Below are 19,141 nucleotides of genomic sequence, written 5' to 3' on the forward strand. Positions count from 1 at the left end.
TGAGATTTCTCATCGAGGTGAAAAGTTGTCTCGTGAGGCGATGTTATGTCAGCGTGATGGAGCGTGAAATTACTATTGAAGATCCCCCTGCCACTTTTAAATCATTTGTGTGGCAACATTTTGGTTTTCCTGCGGAAATAATAAACGGCGAAAGAGTGACAGACAAGACGAACGCAATATGTAAACATTGTAGAAAAAAAATGATATACCGCTGCTAACACGAGCACTATGCAAAAACACTTACAGCACCACCACAGCTCTCTACTAACTACTGCACCCATGACGAAAACATTAAAAGGGCAAACAACTCTAAAAGCCTTTGCATCTCTGCCACGGTAAGTGCAAGAGCCACGGCAATAACGAGGGACATAGGCGTTTTCATTGCAGCTGATATGAGGCCATTTTCTGTGGTGGAAAATGTTGGATTTCGGCGACTCCTCCACACACTGGAAACGAGGTACGTCATCCCATCACGCGCGCTTTTAACTCGCACTGTAGTCCCAAACCTCTACAAAGAAGCCAAGGTCAGTTGAATAAAAAAACTATTTTCCATTCATATATTTCATCATTGAGGATTTCTTCAAATTTTTTTTTAAAATCTCGTCTCGTTCTCGTGAACCCAATCTCGTGATGTGTCTCGTCTCGTGGAGTAAGTGTCTCGTCACACCCCTACAATTAAATCAAATGAAATTCATTGCTCTCTCAGCCTACAACTAAATACTGCAGTGAGGTTGGCTTGATATTCCATATTCAATGTTTACCCGCTTCATTAACTTGCTATGCAGATGGTTTGGATTTTTGTTCAAAGTTTAAGAGACTTCTGTTGCTACACTTATACAGAGAAACCATGAACTAAATTTTGCTTTCAAAGCATCAAAATAATCCACAGCAAAGTAGGTTTCCAGAAACAATGTACTGCTTACTCAGGACAATCTACAGATCTCACTGTGGACACTTTTAGCATTTGCTTTTACCGTCAGCAGAAAATAGTTTAAAAATTCTGTAAGTTAGAAGTTGGCTGCCTCACTAGAAGATACATCACACAACTGCTTGGATAAAACCAAAATCACTAGGGGTTTAAAAAAAAAATGGGGGGTTATAATTTAGATAACAGAAACTTTTTAAAATTACTGAAAGATATCTATCCATCCATCCATCCATCCATCCATCCATCCATCCATCTATCCATCCCTCTTTGGAAAGTGTTAAACGTAAAATATGCAATTTTCTGCCACTAGGTCTCCATAGGGGTCTCTCAATCGAAACAGACTTTTTGATGATGTCTTGAAGTCGCGTGGGAGTTGTTGTCTTCATTGTTAAACAACCAATGGGAGCGGACGGCAACTACAGGGGTCTGTACCCCAACGCATCATTAAACTTTCTGTTATTGCTGTTAGCACCCAACGCTGGGGTTTGTGCTGGCTGGGGGCTAGCTGTGACTGGGTACCCAGGGCTGTTGTCTGCTCTCATTCCAACTGAAGGTTTTTTAGCCCAGGGCTGTTAACTGTGGTCAAAACAATCATACTAAAAATAAGTTTATCAGCACGTTGAACATTAAAAAGGTTTCCTTACGGTTTAAATATCAAGCATTAGCATAAGCCACTTGTCAACGTAGCAGTGTAATATTGAAATATATTAATAAATTAGGTCTCTACTGTATTACTGTGTTGCAAAATGGCATGTGATTAATAAAAAAAAAAAAATGATGCTGTGTGGGAGAAAAATGTATTTATGTTATGAAGTATAATTCTGTGGCATTGTATGATTTACAATTACTCTCTGACATATCACCTGGGGTTACCGGGCATTTTCCCTGTTTTGCCAGAAGTTAGAGCAGCTAGAGTGGTCAAAGGATTTATGACAGCATTGACAGGCAACCAAATGACATGCTACGTGTCGTTGATTAAATCATACATTTATCTGGGTTTGATTGTTTGAAACATTTGGGATAATACAAGTAAACAGCTAAACATGTGGAGTGTTTACATGGGAAGGACTTAGGCTAACAGAGATTTTCTGGGTCGGACTCGGACATTGGTGCAGTCAAAGTCAATGTATTATCTGAAGTTGTGCTTGTGGAAAAAAGTTTCCTTAATTAAATGTGAGGGGAGAGGGACATGTACGCATGGTAATAGGTTTAGCTGTCTTGCAACAAAACAATAAACTAAAAAGCTACATCGCCAGCAGCTTTCCTTTTAAATGTTTCATGGGGTTGTTTTCCAGCCATCTATTTGAATAATTGGCATGCTTGTCTAACATTAGTAAGTACAAATTTCCCATCAAAACACGACTACCTGATTTTTCATTCATATTACATGGCTTCTTTGCCAAACTACTTGGTCAGTTCCTTGTCTGGCTTAATAGGAGCAGACCTATGATGACGAAAGGGATCATCGCTCCCACTGAGGAGTCTAATTCTCTCTCTCTACCAGACTGTAACGCGGTCATCATTACAAGGCGTAAGGCGGGTGCTGTGAGAAGCAGAGACCTCATATGAAATGTGACTTGATCGCAGAATCTTATAAGAGGTTTTTGACACAAATCCTCTGTGATACCATTGGAAGGTGTATTCAGTATTCACTGAGAAAAAGGCATCCACTTATTTAACAAAACTTAGCGCTTCGGTACGGAGGCAGTAAAAACACAGTGACTCTAATGACAAACCTCCTTGGTGATGTTGCCATGGAGAAGGGCTTCAATATGTAGCCGTGACAATAGTTGAGGTATGAAGGCCTTGAGGCGTGGGAGAGTTACATCTGGAATACAGATCACAGACAACAGCAATCAATCAAAAAACAATTCAAAAATATTTCCCGAGCTGCTATCAAGACTGAATCAGGAAAGAAAAACCTAAGAATAACCTGTGTGTGTATTTTAATCGCACAGCATTCCTTTCACGAACAAGACAAACAACGGTCACACGTTAGACAATCATGCAAGCATGTGTGCACACAAATGTGCAAAAATCAAATCTGTCTCAATGTGGCCAATCTGAATTCAAGCAATGTCTGACCTAAATTCAAGGATAAGCTACTACAGGGACACACAACTTATCTAAATGATTGTGTGTCCACAGCAACACACACCTACACACAAGAGACACACACACACACACACACAAAGTGTCTCATATACCCCATACAGGGGACAGCAGGAGGGTAAGGACACCGATAAGGGAACATGGCATGGTAATCGGAGGCCCTGGTGACTGGGCTGCAAGCTTTGACCCTGCAGGTTAATTGAGTCTCATGTGAATTTGAGGACAGTCTGTGTAAGCTCCGTGGTAAAAAAAAAAACAACAAATATAGCAATCTGCCCTTCAGGTTTCAGACTGGCACTGCGGAGAGGAAAGGCTGCAGCTAGGGAGGCATCTGCTGAACAGCCTTAGCATTCAAATGAGGATTTAAGGAGGAAAACAGAAGAGAAGAAACAACCAAATATGAGGAGGTAAAGAGTAGCCCTCTATCGACTGTAAGCCCAACAAACACATTAAACCTTTAACACAGGAATTCAAGTTTATGAAACTGAGAAATAGTGAAATTTCAGTTATACGTTTGTCCCTACAGCCACCAAGTTATTCAACCTCATACAACTAGCTACATAGCGCAAGCTTCACATGCTCAGTTCTGGCCTGAAGAGGGGCTTGACTATGCATTTGTTCTGCATTTCAGTCAACTCAGTTTGGCCTCCAGTAGAAAAGGGACTAATACGCACAAGGGCTGGGACTTTAAGGCAGAAGTAAAGAGAGATAAAGGGGATCCATCCTCACCGTCCAAAGCCTCTTTGAGCTCGTCTTTGGTCCAAGCAACCTCGGTCATTAGTAGACGGAGGTAGTACATGGCGTGCTGGTGAGGCTGCTCGGCTCTGAAGTTATTCAAAGACCTCATGTACTTCAGGGAGAAAAAGAAGTCAGTCAGTTCAAGGTCAACTTTATGAACTAGATTTAAAAAAAGAAAAAACTACTGTGGTGTATTTAAACAACTGTCGTTACTTTAATGCCCTAGTGTTGTAAGGAACAGTAAAATAGATTCTGAATACCCAGGGGTTAAAGTGAGCAGTTCAATAAATTGCAAGTCATTCGATTGATCGACCATGACTCATAACTTTGTACCGATGATGGAGTTGCAGTCGGAGCTTACCGCTTCTTTGATGATGTCAAAGCGCTTCTCATCTACCTCAAAGGTGGCCATCTTCTCAATGATCTTCTTCAGCAGGATGTGCTGTTTGTCACTGTAACCTTTAACAGACAGCTGCAGCAGACAGTGATAGAGGACAGATGGCACATGAAAGATAAGGTCAGCCTGAAACTGTGGTTTCATTTGTTGATTTGTTTGTTTTTTGAAGTGGCATTTTAGGCCTTTTATTAGGACAGCTTTAGACATGAAAGGAGAGAGGGGGGGGGAGCGACATGCAGCAAAGGGTCGCAGGTCAGAATCAAACACGCTACTGCTGCCTCGAGAATTAAGCCTCTGAATATGGGCGCACGCTCTACCAGGTGAGCTACCCAGGCGCCCTGATTTGAAGGTTTTGACCTATTTATTTATTTATGTGTGGAATTATCGGCTGGCCAAATGATTGTTAGGAAAAGCTCCTCACTCCCCCGCTTGAGATGAGTCACCACCACTACAATAATTACAAAATATGTAAAAGCACATCTAGACTTGCCTTGAATATTCCAATAAAATCAAAATGTGGAGCATAAGCAAAAGATTCCTATCGACCACAAGGGTTAAAAAAATAAATAAAAAAAAGGTAACAAAAAGGCTGATCTATATTAGGAAGCACCACTTCACCATCTACTGCAGTGCAAACCTATTTCAATGTGGTCTCTTGGCTTGACTTAAAGGTTTTTTTCTATGCAAATTAGCATTTTAAAAATGGAAAAGAACAGTCAAGGTTATTTAAAGCTTCTACTTTTGCAATGTCATCTGCCCCTTATGGCCCTGCATGATTCAGCAAAACCTCCAGCTACATGGCTACGCTCTGACTCATCCCATTCCTCTCCACTGCCCGTCGCTCGGTCTCTGCGGTGACACATGTTCAAAGTAATCTCTCCAAACATCATTAACCTTGACAAACATCCGGCCAGCCACACCAATACTGCTGACTCAAATCAATTACATACAGCCCTTTACACGACTAAAAAGATAGATAGCTGTCTCTAAGGACACACCACAATCATGAATTCACTGATGAGAGGAAGCTAATGATTGCAGAGCACTAGGTCACGTGCCAAAGGGTGCGAAGTGTTAGTGAAGGAGTTAGAAAAGCTTGAAAAAGAAAAGAGCAAAACACCACCCCCGCAAACCAGTTTCATTCATGTGTTAAGTTGTTACTTTGCTATACAACAATCCCTAAGACAAATACACACCACTGAGAAAACTGTATTCATAAATTGGGAAAACAAAGGAGGTGCCTGATTGAGCAAGTCACTTGCTATGTCCATCAAACTTCCTGGATACAGATCCACTTCCAATGTCCTTTGTGCACTTGAATCAGCAGAATTGTGTCCTTAAATGTGTCAGAGAATCTGCATCATTTGGCTTTATTCCTGGCGTCTTGCGACAAGACACTTTTTCATCTGTGACACATTAGAAGTGAGAATGGCAGCCAAAAGAGCAAAAAATAATTACAAAAAAGAAGGTAAAATCTTGCCATCCAGTCTATTTCTCCTTCTTTCAGACACATATGCTGTCGGAATATATTATCCTGAATGAATTTTGGAAGTGAAGCTGTAATAACAGTCATCCGTCCTTGACTGAAACAGTCAGGATTCAGTGTACACTTAAAAGTATGCACAACATTTTAAATTTGTGAGTTTTAATGCCACAGGGGCCTAAAGTGAAACCCTATTTTATTAATTAATTTCTAAATATCCAATCTTAGAAATGAAGTGTTCTGGCAAAGACTGAGGTGTCAAGGCATTTAAAAATCTGTGCTCTCCTCTAATGAAATATAATAAACAGATTCTCTCAAACATAATTCCTGGAGGTAAATCTTAACCTAAGTAGAAATAAAATGTCAACATAGTAGCGTATGACATTTGCAGAGGACTGTATTCAGCTATCCTATAGTTAAAGGACATATTAAGTTGGTGTTTGCAGGGAATGCAGTAGCAAGCAGACAGTCCTTAAGGTTGGACAGGACACACAGCACTTCACATAATCAATCAAATTGAGCGTGGAAAACCAAGCCATTTCCACACCCTGTCAAAGCCTTTATTGGCGCACCCACTTCCCTCCAGACTTCAAACGGCTTACTCACGAGGATGGCATTCATCCCCGAGGCTAGGCCATACACCAGCCCGGCCAGGCGGGCTGCATATGTATACTCTTTTAAATCGTCCTTCAGTAACATGAGTAACAAGTAGGTCATGTTGCAGTGCAGGGGATCTGCGTATAGGTAACGACTAAAACAAAAGAACAAAAACAAAAAAACATGTTTGTTGGGAATGAGGGGTTGTCAAAAAGAAAGACAAGAATGATAAGAGTATGTATATGCAGCCTCACGACCAGCTTTCTGTCCCGTAAAAACGGTCAGACAACTATATTCTATGGAAGACTCGTGCCACCACCGTTTGAAGATCAACCTTTAAATCATAGATTCAACGCGGTGGGTGGAATGTCCCTTGACCGGATGTGATAAATACAGGTGTGCATTTAACCACAACACATCTAAAAAGTGAGAAAAGACATTGATCGGTATGCCTGACAACGTGAGAAAATAATTACCATAAGTAGTCATAAGGGGTTTGCGAGAGGTGGGTGAGAGAAAAAAAGAAAACGGGAAAAGGATTGATAAAGAATGAAGAGGAAGATGCAGACATACGAGAGGCTAGACTGGCCAGGTCTGGGTTGAAAGATTGCTTTTTTTTTTTTTTAAACAGCATGTTAAGAGTTTTGACAATAAAAGACAGACAATTTTCATTTATTGTATCATCCTGTTAGATAAAACCTTCCAGTCTGGCCATATAGATGGCTTAAAATGACCTGTCAACCCAGGCCTGGCTGAGTCACAGTAGCCCAGTCTGAGGATGATGAAACTTGGGGACCTAAGGTCTGGGATGCAGCGTGAGGACGATGGGGAGGAATTTTGAATACTTACATACATCCCATAGACTGTATTTTGGAGGTCATAGTTCAAGCCAGCTAGCTCGGCTGCATATGCATACTCGTTGAGGGAGTCCTTGAGGAGCTCCAGGTATAAATACGCCATGTTACAATGCAATGGGTCCACATACGCAAACGGGCTGTAGAGAAAATGTCAGTGGTCAAACAAAGCACAGACGCATTGGTTTCTACATTTTCTCTCAGTAGAAGCTGAAGGTACTATAAGTATCATAAATAACATAGTTCTACACATCAACATACAATTAGCTGTAGTTATTAGGGTTGTTAACAGTACAAATGTTCCAGTTTAGGGTGTTTGGCGACTTGTTACAACCTATGAACCAAATTATTACAGTATAATAGACTAATTAAAGTGCCACACCGAAGGGTATGGCAGTGTTTCAGTTGCCGACTATTTTTACATAGAAACAGTTGTTTGCTGCTATATTAAGGTTCTGAATGTCGAGTACAGAACCTAACAAATTAAATCATTTCAGTAAAAATCACATTCAATTAAAAAGGTTTACATAGCGTTTCCTTATTTGTATTTCTATTGTTCTTAACATGCTGGCCTGCGGCACTCCGTGGCCAAACTGTGACAGTCTTCCTCTGACCAGAGTTGTGTTGACATTAAAGTAAATAACTACTGATCACATGTTCAGTTTGCAATAAATGTATAGCTACAGCGTAATTGAGTTGCTGTACAATAGTTTGGAGATTTGCTTTACTCCTACCTTCCTGTTCTTGCCTTCATCTAAGAGGCGAGGGCCTCAATCATTTCTGATATGGTCTTTTTTTGATGAGATCAAAAAAGGTCAAAGGTCCCATGACATGGTGCTCTTTGGATGCTTTTATATAGGCCTTAGTGGTCCCCTAATACTGTATCTGAAGTCTCTTTCCAGAAATTCAGCTTTGGTGCAGAATTACAGCCACTAGAGCCAGTCCCACAATGAGCTTTCCTTAGGATGTGCCATTTCTGTGTCTGTAGCTATTGAGGAGGAGGGGGGGGCAAGGTGGAGGGTGGGGGTGTGGCCTTGAACAACTGCCACTTTTCTCATTTGAAAGCCATGATGTCTCTGTCTCATGGGTGGGCCAAATTCTCTGGGCCGGCAAAGCAGAGAAAGGGGAGGTCCTCATAAGGAGAAGATTCCAGATCGGCCCACCTGAGCTTTCATTTCATCAAAGGCAGAGCAGGATACCCAGGGCTCAGTTTACACCTATCACCATTTCTAGCCACTGGGGGACCATAGGCAGGCTGGGGGAACGCATATTAATGTTAAAAAAAACTCAAAGTGAAATTTTCATGCCATGGGACCTTTAAGCTACGGTTAATGCAAAATGAACACTTCCTCCAGGTCCTTTAAAAATGTAAGTATTTTCTTTTTGTAGAGCAGCTACAGGAATTGGACAACCATTTACACGTAAAAGTTGATTTACTGGTGAGAACCTTGCATCTAAAGTTCCAGCTGAACTACAAAGGTTCACAGTTAGTTACGCACCTGAAGAACTCAAAGTTCAGGCACGCCTTGGGCAGGAAGAACTTGTCATCCTGCTTGAACCACACCTTGCTCATAGCTGTGTCCTGGAAGAAAAGAACACCACATGCACAGGCAGTTCTTATTTCCATATTCCTATTTAAGGCCATTCTGTACAAAGATAATTGTCTGCAGTCCCTGGAAATGAAAAAGGCACACTTCATCAGCTACACACCACAAATAAATCACATAATTTTGAACAAAGTTACTTTGATTTCAACAGATGACACTATAGTCTTTTTGCAATAAAAGTTAAGGCAGAGTGGCTTTTATTTAGTCTTTCCTTCAGAGAATATAATATGTACACTGTTTATAGCCTAGTTCTGCTGATATTGACATGATGGCAACAACACTACTAAATGCTTTATGTCTCAATCAAAATATCTCATCAGCATATTAAAGCATAACAGAGATTTCTAACAATATGAACTTAAGCAAGGATCATCCACTGCAGTTACTGGGTAATTAACACTAGAAAGGCCAACGGGTAAAACGCATCTGGCATTTTTAAATGCATGTAACTCTGTTAATATAAAACCCCTTCATCTCTCAGTCCATGACTTTTGCTAAAATGGGTAGATTAATCATCTAGTGAGTTATGGGGGGTGTGGCATAAAATGAAAATATGATCATTTATACCTAAAACCACCAGGCCATAAACTAACTTTTACATAGTTATTTTGTCAAGTCGTACTTCTTGTTTAAAAAAAATAAAAATAAAAAATAGATAAAAATTAATGACTTAACTGCTTCAAGATATGGCATATTTGCAAGTGCTTAAGCTGTTATGGCAGTGGGTAAATATTACCCACTCAGTGGTTTTAGGCGTGAATGGAATGCTGGCCTTCCTAGTGTTAAGAGTGACCTTACTTTTCTGTACTTTGATAGAGTTGTGCAACAAAAAACTTGCCTTGATTAAAGCAGGGACTGATGGAGAGTCTTTCTCAAGAGGGTAGATCTCAAAGTTGGTAGGGATGAACTCGTTTTTCATCGGCAATTTGAACTTGCCGTTGAGATCTGCACTTGCCCATTTCTGAAACACAGGCATAAAATAAGCAAGCTGTGTCTTACACTCATTACATGACAGAAAAATTATGAATTACTGTAATTAGAGCACTATGACAGCAAGGATTCACCTCGATGGACTCTTCAGAGATGGCCTCCTGTTTGTACTGCGTGCCATACCACTCTTCTGTCTTGTTGGTTTGCCCCTCAAATGACCTTGACACCACTGCAACTCTGGAAAAGGAAAGAGTAAACCAGGTCACCTTAAATGGATACAAAGAGCTCTCTGCCAGAGCTGATGAGATATTCTCTATTTGTAAGCACTGAGCAAGATGAGATGCGAGTGCTTTTTGCATTTGGATAATGTCTGAGGTAGTGGAGATCCATTGACACATTGTCTGCCTCTAACTGATGATGAGCTATGTTTAGAATTCCTATACACACTCTGTGTGTTGCATTTAGAGTGTGTGTCACTGGTACCTAAACATTTATTCAATCACAAAGTGGCAGTAGCTTTCCATTTTATTAAACAACAACTAAGACTCAAGGTCAAAACTAGTAGTGTATGAGTAATAAGTGTGGATATAGTTTCTAGTAGAGGTGTGACAAGACACTCCGCTCATAAGACGAGATTGGGTTGATGAGATCGAGACTTTAACACAATTTTAAAGAAAACTTAGAAATAGGACTGGAAAAATAGTCTTTACTCAGAGAACCAAGATTACAATACAACCAAGCGTTTCACTGCAGCAGTAAACAAGAAAGTAGGCTGCTCTTTTGAGGACCATTTTAAGGCAAGGGGAGAACATTGCGCTTTGTTTAATATCATTAAAAGTAAAGTTAGGTTTTGCTTTCTGTTTCCGACTCATTTTATAAAAGACAGAAAGAGAGGGATCTGCGCAAGTCAGCGCCACACTGAACTGCATGCTGCAGTCCGTGTGCATGTTGCACAGCAAGAGAGAGCGGCCATTCCCTCTGACGTTCTAACGCTGGGTTTTACCGACAGCTTTGTACTACTGCAACTCCGCTACCGCCCTGCAAAAAAGTGAACGTTTGGCCACAATTAATCCTGCAAAAGCACCACTTTAAATCTTGTGTTTACCATAAATTTGCTCAGACGTTTCTTGGAAATAAGTAATTAAGCATGAATAAGCATAAAAAATGACTAATCGACTAAAGAAATCTTAGTCGACTAAGACCAAAACGACCGATTAGTCGACTAAGAGGTGGCAGCCCTACCGATATCACAAGACAATTTTTACCTCGACGAGAAGTCTCGGCACATTCTAATCTCGCAAGATCTCGATATGTCGTCACACCTCTAGTTTCTACCGCTTGAATTATGCAACCTGACTTGCTGTAACTTCCCTTAGGTCTGCTGGAATGACATTGATACAAAGGAAACACTCAAAATATTGCTGGCAAAACATCAAGGTTAAATAGCCACTTAGAGGAAGAGACTGGCATGACTGTCAGGGTCAGCCAATGAGGGCATGCAATCTCCTCCATGGTAAGCATTAAGGAATGGACTAATTACAAGTCTGCACTTAGCTTGAAAGAAAAGTAGCATCCCATACAATTCATTAGAGTTAAGGCTACAATAGGTGCTGCAAAAGAGAAAATAGTGCCATTCCCACTATATGACTCTTATTTGGTATGGTCTCTATGGACTTAAATTCACAACACCCAGGTGACAAAATGTATTCCTAAAAAAATATACATACTGTTTTAAAGGGTCATTCCAAAAAAATGACCTAAGCATCTCCACAAAAGACAGAATGCAAGGTCCAACTGTATGGTTTACTGTCATCTTAGCTCATCATTTGGTGTTTAGGTCCAAAACAGTTTATCGTGGCTGCCAACAACTAGGTTTATCAACATACAGTATAAAGCTATTTACCTGTGCTTAACACAAAATACTATTTGGTAGACCAATATCTCTTAATAACACGGGCATGTAGAACAAGTTTGCTAGAAACGATTTTATATTGGCCAGATTGTTCATGTAAAATCCTATGAGGATACCAGCTTTTTCAATTGAGAGAGCATAAAGTTGATAATGTATTCCTGAGCACACATATCCATCTTCTGATTCAACTAACTGACCCTTTGAGGCTGCAGACATAATCAAATCTGTGAAGTTGTCTGGCATCCCTTTTTCAAGGCAGAGCACTGAAAAGCTGTTTCATCCAAATATCAAAGAAGACCAACAGCACTCTGTCACAGCAGGCAGACCAATTTTTATCCTCCATTATTATTATTATTATCCTCAAATTATGTATTGCAGATACCAGTGATAAAGATAGAGCAGACTTTCTGGGCTATTTCTTTGGGTGTTGCGCACAAATACACACATTATTACCAGTAAATAAGGCTTGCAACACATGTATTTGTCAAAGTGAAATCAATAAGAAAATTGTTATGTTTTGTACACAATATAGGTTGCACATAACATGGCATCAGCCTTTCTGTACATGAACAGAGACTAATGTTCTCACACTGACCTAACATGCTCTGGTCTCAGCTTATCCAGCACCATCTCGATCAGATCGGGCCTGAAGTCCTCCAACAGGTACTCTGCTGCGAGAATCTCTTCAAGAGGGTAGTACTGAAACACACAGAGCAGACAGCTGTTAGCCTCGTACCGCTTGAGGTGGGACGATTAACTGGCTTAAAGGGCTAGTAATAAGTCTTCAACTGCCACTGGAGTAGACTGACAGTAAAAAGCATTTGTTGTTAAAGCTCTTTTCTTAGGGAGAGTGACTTTTTTATTTTTATTATTTGCACTGCGAAAACCTAGCAAGAAGACACACAAGAAAAATTCTGTAATTATTGCAGCAGTGATGATTAAGTACTTAAGTCAATGAGCCTTGCTAAGACCGTCATACAGGAAGGGTAGGAAATATAAAAAGCCTAGCTTTACTCAGACTGTGCCTCTGCAAAATCTAAATTCTCTCTATACAGAGTCAACAGCAGGAGCAGGCAGCCCGATGACGACAGCAGGTACAGACGCAATGAGCTGCATTGTGTCTCCCTGGAAACAATCTTTGCAGATATAGAGGGGACCTACGTGTACAAGACCAGCCACTTTGGAAGTGTAGCCACGGGGTCGCTCCTTGTCCTTGAACCTGAAGGCCACTTTGTTTAAATCCTGCAGAGAGAGACAGAGATGTAACGGGTGAAATCACAGCACATACAACAGACATTTAGAGCCAGATTCTAAGCCTCCAAGCCCTAAACAGTGGATAGACATAATCAAGGAGATCTTTACAATGGAAAGGATAATATTTTCTCAAAGATCTAGAAGAGCAATCTTCCTCAGAAAATGGGAGAAACTGACTCTTTATATCAGAAGAAATTGATGCTGCTTCACAGTTAATGGAAAAAGTACATTTAAAATTAACTGTAGTACTCCACACAGTGTTCTTTGTGTTTGTTATTTTCTGTAAACTTGTATGAATACTTTAAATAGAGTTAATTAAAGATTTTTTTAACTTAATCTCCATGTTATTCTAATCCTTTAGGAACGACAATTTTAGTAAAAACTGACTTTCACAGTGTAGCATAGAAAAATAATACTATTCAGTTTCATTTGACATGGCTATGTTTAAGCAGACAAGATGGTGAAAATAGCTGGCAGGTTTGAATCCATCAGTCTCTACTATCAAAGTTGGTGCTGCTCTATTAGTTCATTCTCCGCTAACCAGAAATAAATAGGCCAAGTTTGTCCTGCCCCTCTGTCTGAAATGTCGCTGATCAGACAACATTAATTACCTTGCACTCCTCAAACACCCACTCCTGTGGTCCCTCAGTACGCAGTTTCTGGATGTACTGGAACATGTGGAAGATGATATCCTCAACGTGCACTGCAGTGACCCATAATATATATATAAAAACATAACTCAATGAACAGTACCTACATTTCATTTACTCACGCGTATACAAATCGACCACAAGAGGTATAATCACAACCACATGCAAAGCACATCAGCATATGGTGAATGAGCTACGGTTAATGTAGAGTCGGTTGTACTACTTACAGAGGCCCTCCTCAGTCAAGTCCACATTGATGATAAAGAACATGAATCCTCTGGCTCCTTCTTTCTGCCCTCCCACAAGTGTGTTCACCCAGCCTTCAAAATAATAATCATGGTCATTTTCTGTTAAACGTAACATAAGAATGGAAATTGAAAATCTTAATAAGTTTAATAGTACATCTTGAATACTAAAGGAATTCTACTCCGGTTGAAAAACAAAATCAGAAAATAGTACATATTCAGCATTTTGTTCTTAACTTATAATATCTGTATATGGTCATTATTTAAAAAAGAAAGAAAAAAAAACATAAAAACAATATTTTAAATTCAACAACCTTTGTGTCCTACCTTTAGATTTGAGCTCAGATAACAGACTTCCGGGTCCTTCATGACCAATCAGATGTCCCAGATAATGTCCTGGGTTAGATTTGTAGTACTTCTGTAGGTCCGGGATGGGGAAAGTCACATACAGGTTCCTGATGTCTTTAATAGGCACCACTTTGTAGAATTGCTGCGACAGAACACAAAAAGAACATGTTGTGACTTGGGAAAACTCATTCATGATAGTTTAGAAACATATTTTGATGAGTGATGACAGGAAAATGTTTTCATGATGTAGTGCCTGAATACATTTTCCCACTGTGTTTTCATATAGAGAACAGCCAGTTATCATGAACTAACTGGATAACAAAACCTAATAAATACTATCTCATTCAATATGGCCCTACATTACAGTAAAGAGTGTAGAGTGGTAAGTGTGAGAAGCATTGGCAAGGTAAGTAATAGACTCACTCTGAGGTGTTCTTCCTGGAAGGGGTGCTCAGGGAATTCTGGGATAGGTACGTTCTTGTTCTCCACTTCTCCAAATAGCTTAACCACCATGGAGGTCAACTCATCTAATGATTCTGTAGGTAAAGAGGAAAAAAAGCTCAGATTTACATTAAAGTTAATAGACAACAAGTAGCTCATATGAATGCAAAGACCACCCAATGAAATGTTTCAGCAGTATGTAATAAAAGGATAGATCTTGACACTCATTCAGTGAAACATACTGTATATCAACTAGAATACTTTGACCATCAATAAAGTATTTCCAGAATGCACAAAACGGTTCCACTCCAATGATATTTCTGACCAATAAATGCACAATAAAGCTCAGTAGACATTCAGCTGTTTAGTAACTGAGAGCCACTTGGAGCCATTAATCAGACTTGGATGTTCTTCTAAGCACTTCTCTCTCTTACAATTGCAAATGATAATGAACATGAGTTACACTTCTTTTGATAAGAGATGGCTCTTCATTTAAAAACAGAAAGAATGAGCACTCTATACAAGGGGGTTGAGAAAATCATTAACTTGAAATTAAAATAGGTGGTATGAGGCAACCTAACAGACACATTATTAACAATCATTCTGAGAGGTAATTATTGCTAGGACCATAAAAAAAAAATGTAAGCCAATCTTTGAGAAGCCCACGTTGGCTTTTATTTTTAACTCTGCAATATCATGTAGTTTGAGAAACGTGTTTCTGTCCTTCCAATACAAAGACTGTTGTAGATGGAAAAAAAACAGCAAGAGTTTGCTTTACTTTTACCACAAAGGAAGCAGCAGTTTTCAAAGTGTCTCACAATTACAGAATATTACAAAGGCCAAAACTAGTAAAAGGCCAATGGGAAGATATTGTTATAAAGTAAACAAACCTCCACGCGAAGCTAAAGACAATACAAACATGCAAAACAAGAGGAGGTGCTGTAGGGCATACTGTAAAAGGACTAACCTTTAACAAATACTACAACCAGCATTAGCTAGGAGCTACTCAGTCTTGACAATTGCCTCATTTGTTTTTGGCAATTATACCGAAGCAAAGTATCACAATTGATTTTACAAGGATATTTTGTATTTCTGTATATTAACCTGAAAATCAAACTAATATTATAAATTATGGCTTATATTTCAATTTTGAAATATTATGGTTTAGGCCATCTACACAAAGTCCTACATGACTGTGTGCCGTACAGTTTGTTCCTCTTTGTTGTCTTGTGTAACCGACAGTACAAGGGGTTGATAAGGCGCACGAGTGCGGTTCAGGCAGAGTGTAACATTTAAACAGAACGTTTGTGAGAGGTCAACTCTTACCTCTTCCTAACACACACAGTCCCATGAGATTGGAGGAGTAATATGTAGAATGAAACTTCAGGAGCTCTTGACGGATGTCAATCCCATCTTGAGACGGCCGGGTCTCAAGGGTCAGTTTGTTACCTAAAATGATTGAATGAACAGTGACAATTTGTTTTTCAAAATCATGCCACAACTTCTCCATGACAAAAGTACAACTGTAATGATCAAGCTTTGCTAGTTCTACACTACATCAAATCATTCAGGTTCATTTTCACTCTCCAACTGCAATTATCAATTTAGTTTGAATAACCAGATCCACCAATATGAGCAGTGTATTGACATGAGACAGTGCATCATGGGGAATGGAGGGATAATGATCACTGTATTCTAAATAGAGGAACAGTCATTGTTCCACCCTGTGCAAAGGATGCAGACACAGATAAACATCCGCAAGGTCTTGTTGAGAACTGCATTTAAATATTCAGGGCACTAAAACGTAAAACTTTGTGAGTTATCCAAATCGGACAACATGAATCAGTTTATGACGACGTGTCCCGTACATGGACAAGCTGCTTGCCTGCGATCTGAAATTAACCATATTTCAAAGTTTTTTGAGACAGGAGACAGAAAAACAAAGCAACAATCTTGAGAAGATTAGGTTTGTCTGCTAAGACGGCATGACTTCCAGGCCTGTCTGATCCTCTGGAGTAAAAGATTATATAATTCAAGACTGCCATCAGGTGGCTATTCTTAGCTTGGAGCTGCTTCCAAGTCCACATCACTCTGATCTGGAAATTCACTGGCCCAGAGAGTAAACTCTCTTTTTATGCTATGAGAACAGTTAAATGTCAGCTAAGTGAATCTTAATGGTTATAATTAGGAGGCATACCAGTGTTAAAGATGTCACAGACCAAAGTTGTAGCACATTTTGTGAACAAAATGGTGGGTTGAATTGTACTTATTGCTATAGAACACCATCATGTAATTTTGTTTAGCAAACACTACTAAAGTGACATCCTTATGTTGCCAAATATCTAATGGTAAAAAAGTGAGATTACCATGTATTTTTTTTTTATTATAAAAGTAGGTCGAGGTGCTACATAAATACAGTGAAAGTATCAAAATGCTCAATCCACAGAGGAATGCACACAGCCTCAGAAACTAATCCGTCTGGGCTTTTTCAGAAGGAAGAGCTAAAACGGGGCGTATATTCAGACAGAGTGTGAATACAGGTATATTCAGACAGTAGAGGTGTTGAAATTAATCTAATAATCGATGCATCGAATCGTGGACATGGATGATGCTGCATCGATAATCGGCAGGCTCATAATCAATTATTTCCGTTTACAATTTAACGTAGGCCTAACAACATTTCCGTTTACATATTCTGTTTTGCACATTCAGGAATGTGCTCAGTGCTGTAGTTTTATGTGTCCAATTTATTTAGTATTAGAGCACTGCAGAATGTTTTGTTTTTGAAGCGTGAAAAGCTACGAATTAAATATCCTACATGGCTTTAATAGAAAAATGCATTTGACCTTTCGAGATATCGAATTGAATCGCTGACATGATAATCGCAATCAAATTGGGAGATCAGTGAAGATTCACACCTCTATCAGACAGACAGTATGAGAAAAATAATAAATAAGAACCAGGTTCTAGTAGAAACCCAAAAAACTAGCATAATATGGGGCCTTTAATAGTGTAATCTCTGTGGGGCATGATACTTCTTTAAACACTGCATAGGTGGTGTAATATGAACCCTATATATGTAAATATTGCAAAACAAAATCTAACTTCTTTCTTTTTTTTTAACATTAATATGTTAATAGGAGAGTGTCAGAACCAAAATATGCGTAATCAGATCATCTACCCAATACATGGTACTTTTGTTTAAACATCCAATGATTTTAACAGTTGAAGTGAGCACCGGTGGCCACTCTCGAGATTTTCTACCTGTTCCAAATTTACTGAAGGGGTGGTCAGGGTTGCCAGTGGCCTTCTCTAACTGGAACAGCCTCCAGGCGTCATTCATCAGGTTCTTCTCGTGCTCAGAATCCACAGCATTCACCTCCCGGTCCTTACAGCTCTCATCAAACAGTGGGCACAGAAAGAATTGGGCAAACCTACAGAGGTCGCAAAATGACAGTAAAGGAAACATTAAGCAGTATATTTCAATATTAGCATCAGTTTAGTATTAATCAACTTTCAGTGGATAATAATATTATTATTTAAGGCTGTATAAACTTTAAACATTTGCTCGTTTAACAATAGCCTAAAGCTGTTCTGGATTAAATGAAGACCGTTTTTAGTGTGTAGGGCCATTTGTGGACACATGAAAAAAGACATGAAGCAGGATATAATGAAAGGCCATTTGCATGAGTACAAAGTGAGAGCAACTGCCAAGCAAATGAGACACACACACACACACACACTTTTTAAAGCTATGTCCCGGGTCAGCTTTTGCTGTAGATTTGAAGGTTTATGCAACAGATTTATGCAAGTCATGTTATCTGACAAACATGTACCTTTGTCACAGCAGCCAATTGTTCAGATCAATAAAAAGCTCTTGCAAAACAATCACAGCATGACCCTTCGTACTAAAATGTGTTTTTTAGTATGAGGTTCTTATTCCTATTAATTTTAGTAACATGAACCCTCCAAAAATGTTTTGTCCACCACAAAATAGTGAGTCTAGAACAAATAATCTTGCTTTTAATGTGTTAATGGCCAAATAAGAATCAGTCATTCTGATTAGTACAGCAAGGGTATGGTTATAATGGGGCCAGCTAACAACACATATGATCCTTTCAGACACAATGCTACATCATCAATATTTCAACATACTCTTCTGCACTGTCCTTTCCTACCACTACAGTCCATATGGCCTTCACAATTCACTGGCACAAGTGAAAAATTAGCCTAGCACACACAAACAGGTGCTTGCTAGTCTATCATTCATTTATAAGTAGGTAAGCTTATCCCAGTAGGATAGATTCTGACACCGCCCGACTGTCCTCTGCAAACCACCGCAGCTGGCACGGGAGCAGAGACCTTGCAAGGCTGAGGACATCAGTCTCACCCTGATGTCTCTCGCCTGAGTGGGGGGTAGGAACTATGCTGATGGTTACAAGAGAGCACAATGCAGCTGGGTCTGGTAACCAAAGACGGACAGAAAACTACCTGGCAGCTCACTTGGGTTAACACCAGGATTCCCAAGGGAAACATTGTATACTGATAAATTAACTAGCACTTAGGCACAGAGATGACATCTGTATTTATTGTACAAAAGGAATAAGTAGCCTAAAAGGAAAAATATTAGTGCAATCAGTTAAAC

At 39.5% G+C, this 19,141-nt stretch overlaps 1 protein-coding gene across 2 annotated transcripts in view; it reads right to left on the reverse strand.

Moving 5' to 3' along the window:
* Positions 1–19,141, reverse strand: part of ide (insulin-degrading enzyme) — a 35,565-nt gene that overhangs the window by 12,382 nt on the left and 4,042 nt on the right. The window contains exons 4-18 of one of the 2 annotated variants that reach the window (XM_028603868.1): positions 17,761–17,930; positions 15,823–15,945; positions 14,479–14,591; positions 14,035–14,197; positions 13,690–13,782; positions 13,424–13,515; positions 12,720–12,800; positions 12,154–12,257; positions 9,781–9,883; positions 9,555–9,677; positions 8,609–8,691; positions 6,265–6,409; positions 4,140–4,250; positions 3,770–3,890; positions 2,665–2,756 (exon numbers count right to left, since the gene is read on the reverse strand). In XM_028603868.1, coding sequence (XP_028459669.1) covers positions 2,665–2,756; positions 3,770–3,890; positions 4,140–4,250; positions 6,265–6,409; positions 8,609–8,691; positions 9,555–9,677; positions 9,781–9,883; positions 12,154–12,257; positions 12,720–12,800; positions 13,424–13,515; positions 13,690–13,782; positions 14,035–14,197; positions 14,479–14,591; positions 15,823–15,945; positions 17,761–17,930 — 1,717 coding nt within the window. Of the gene's footprint in view, positions 1–2,664; positions 2,757–3,769; positions 3,891–4,139; positions 4,251–6,264; positions 6,410–7,104; positions 7,250–8,608; positions 8,692–9,554; positions 9,678–9,780; positions 9,884–12,153; positions 12,258–12,719; positions 12,801–13,423; positions 13,516–13,689; positions 13,783–14,034; positions 14,198–14,478; positions 14,592–15,822; positions 15,946–17,760; positions 17,931–19,141 lie in introns of both variants that reach the window. The other variant, XM_028603867.1, reaches the window with a different exon arrangement.

This window comes from Perca flavescens, chromosome 17 (genome assembly GCF_004354835.1).
Source record: "Perca flavescens isolate YP-PL-M2 chromosome 17, PFLA_1.0, whole genome shotgun sequence".
NCBI lineage: Eukaryota > Metazoa > Chordata > Actinopteri > Perciformes > Percidae > Perca > Perca flavescens.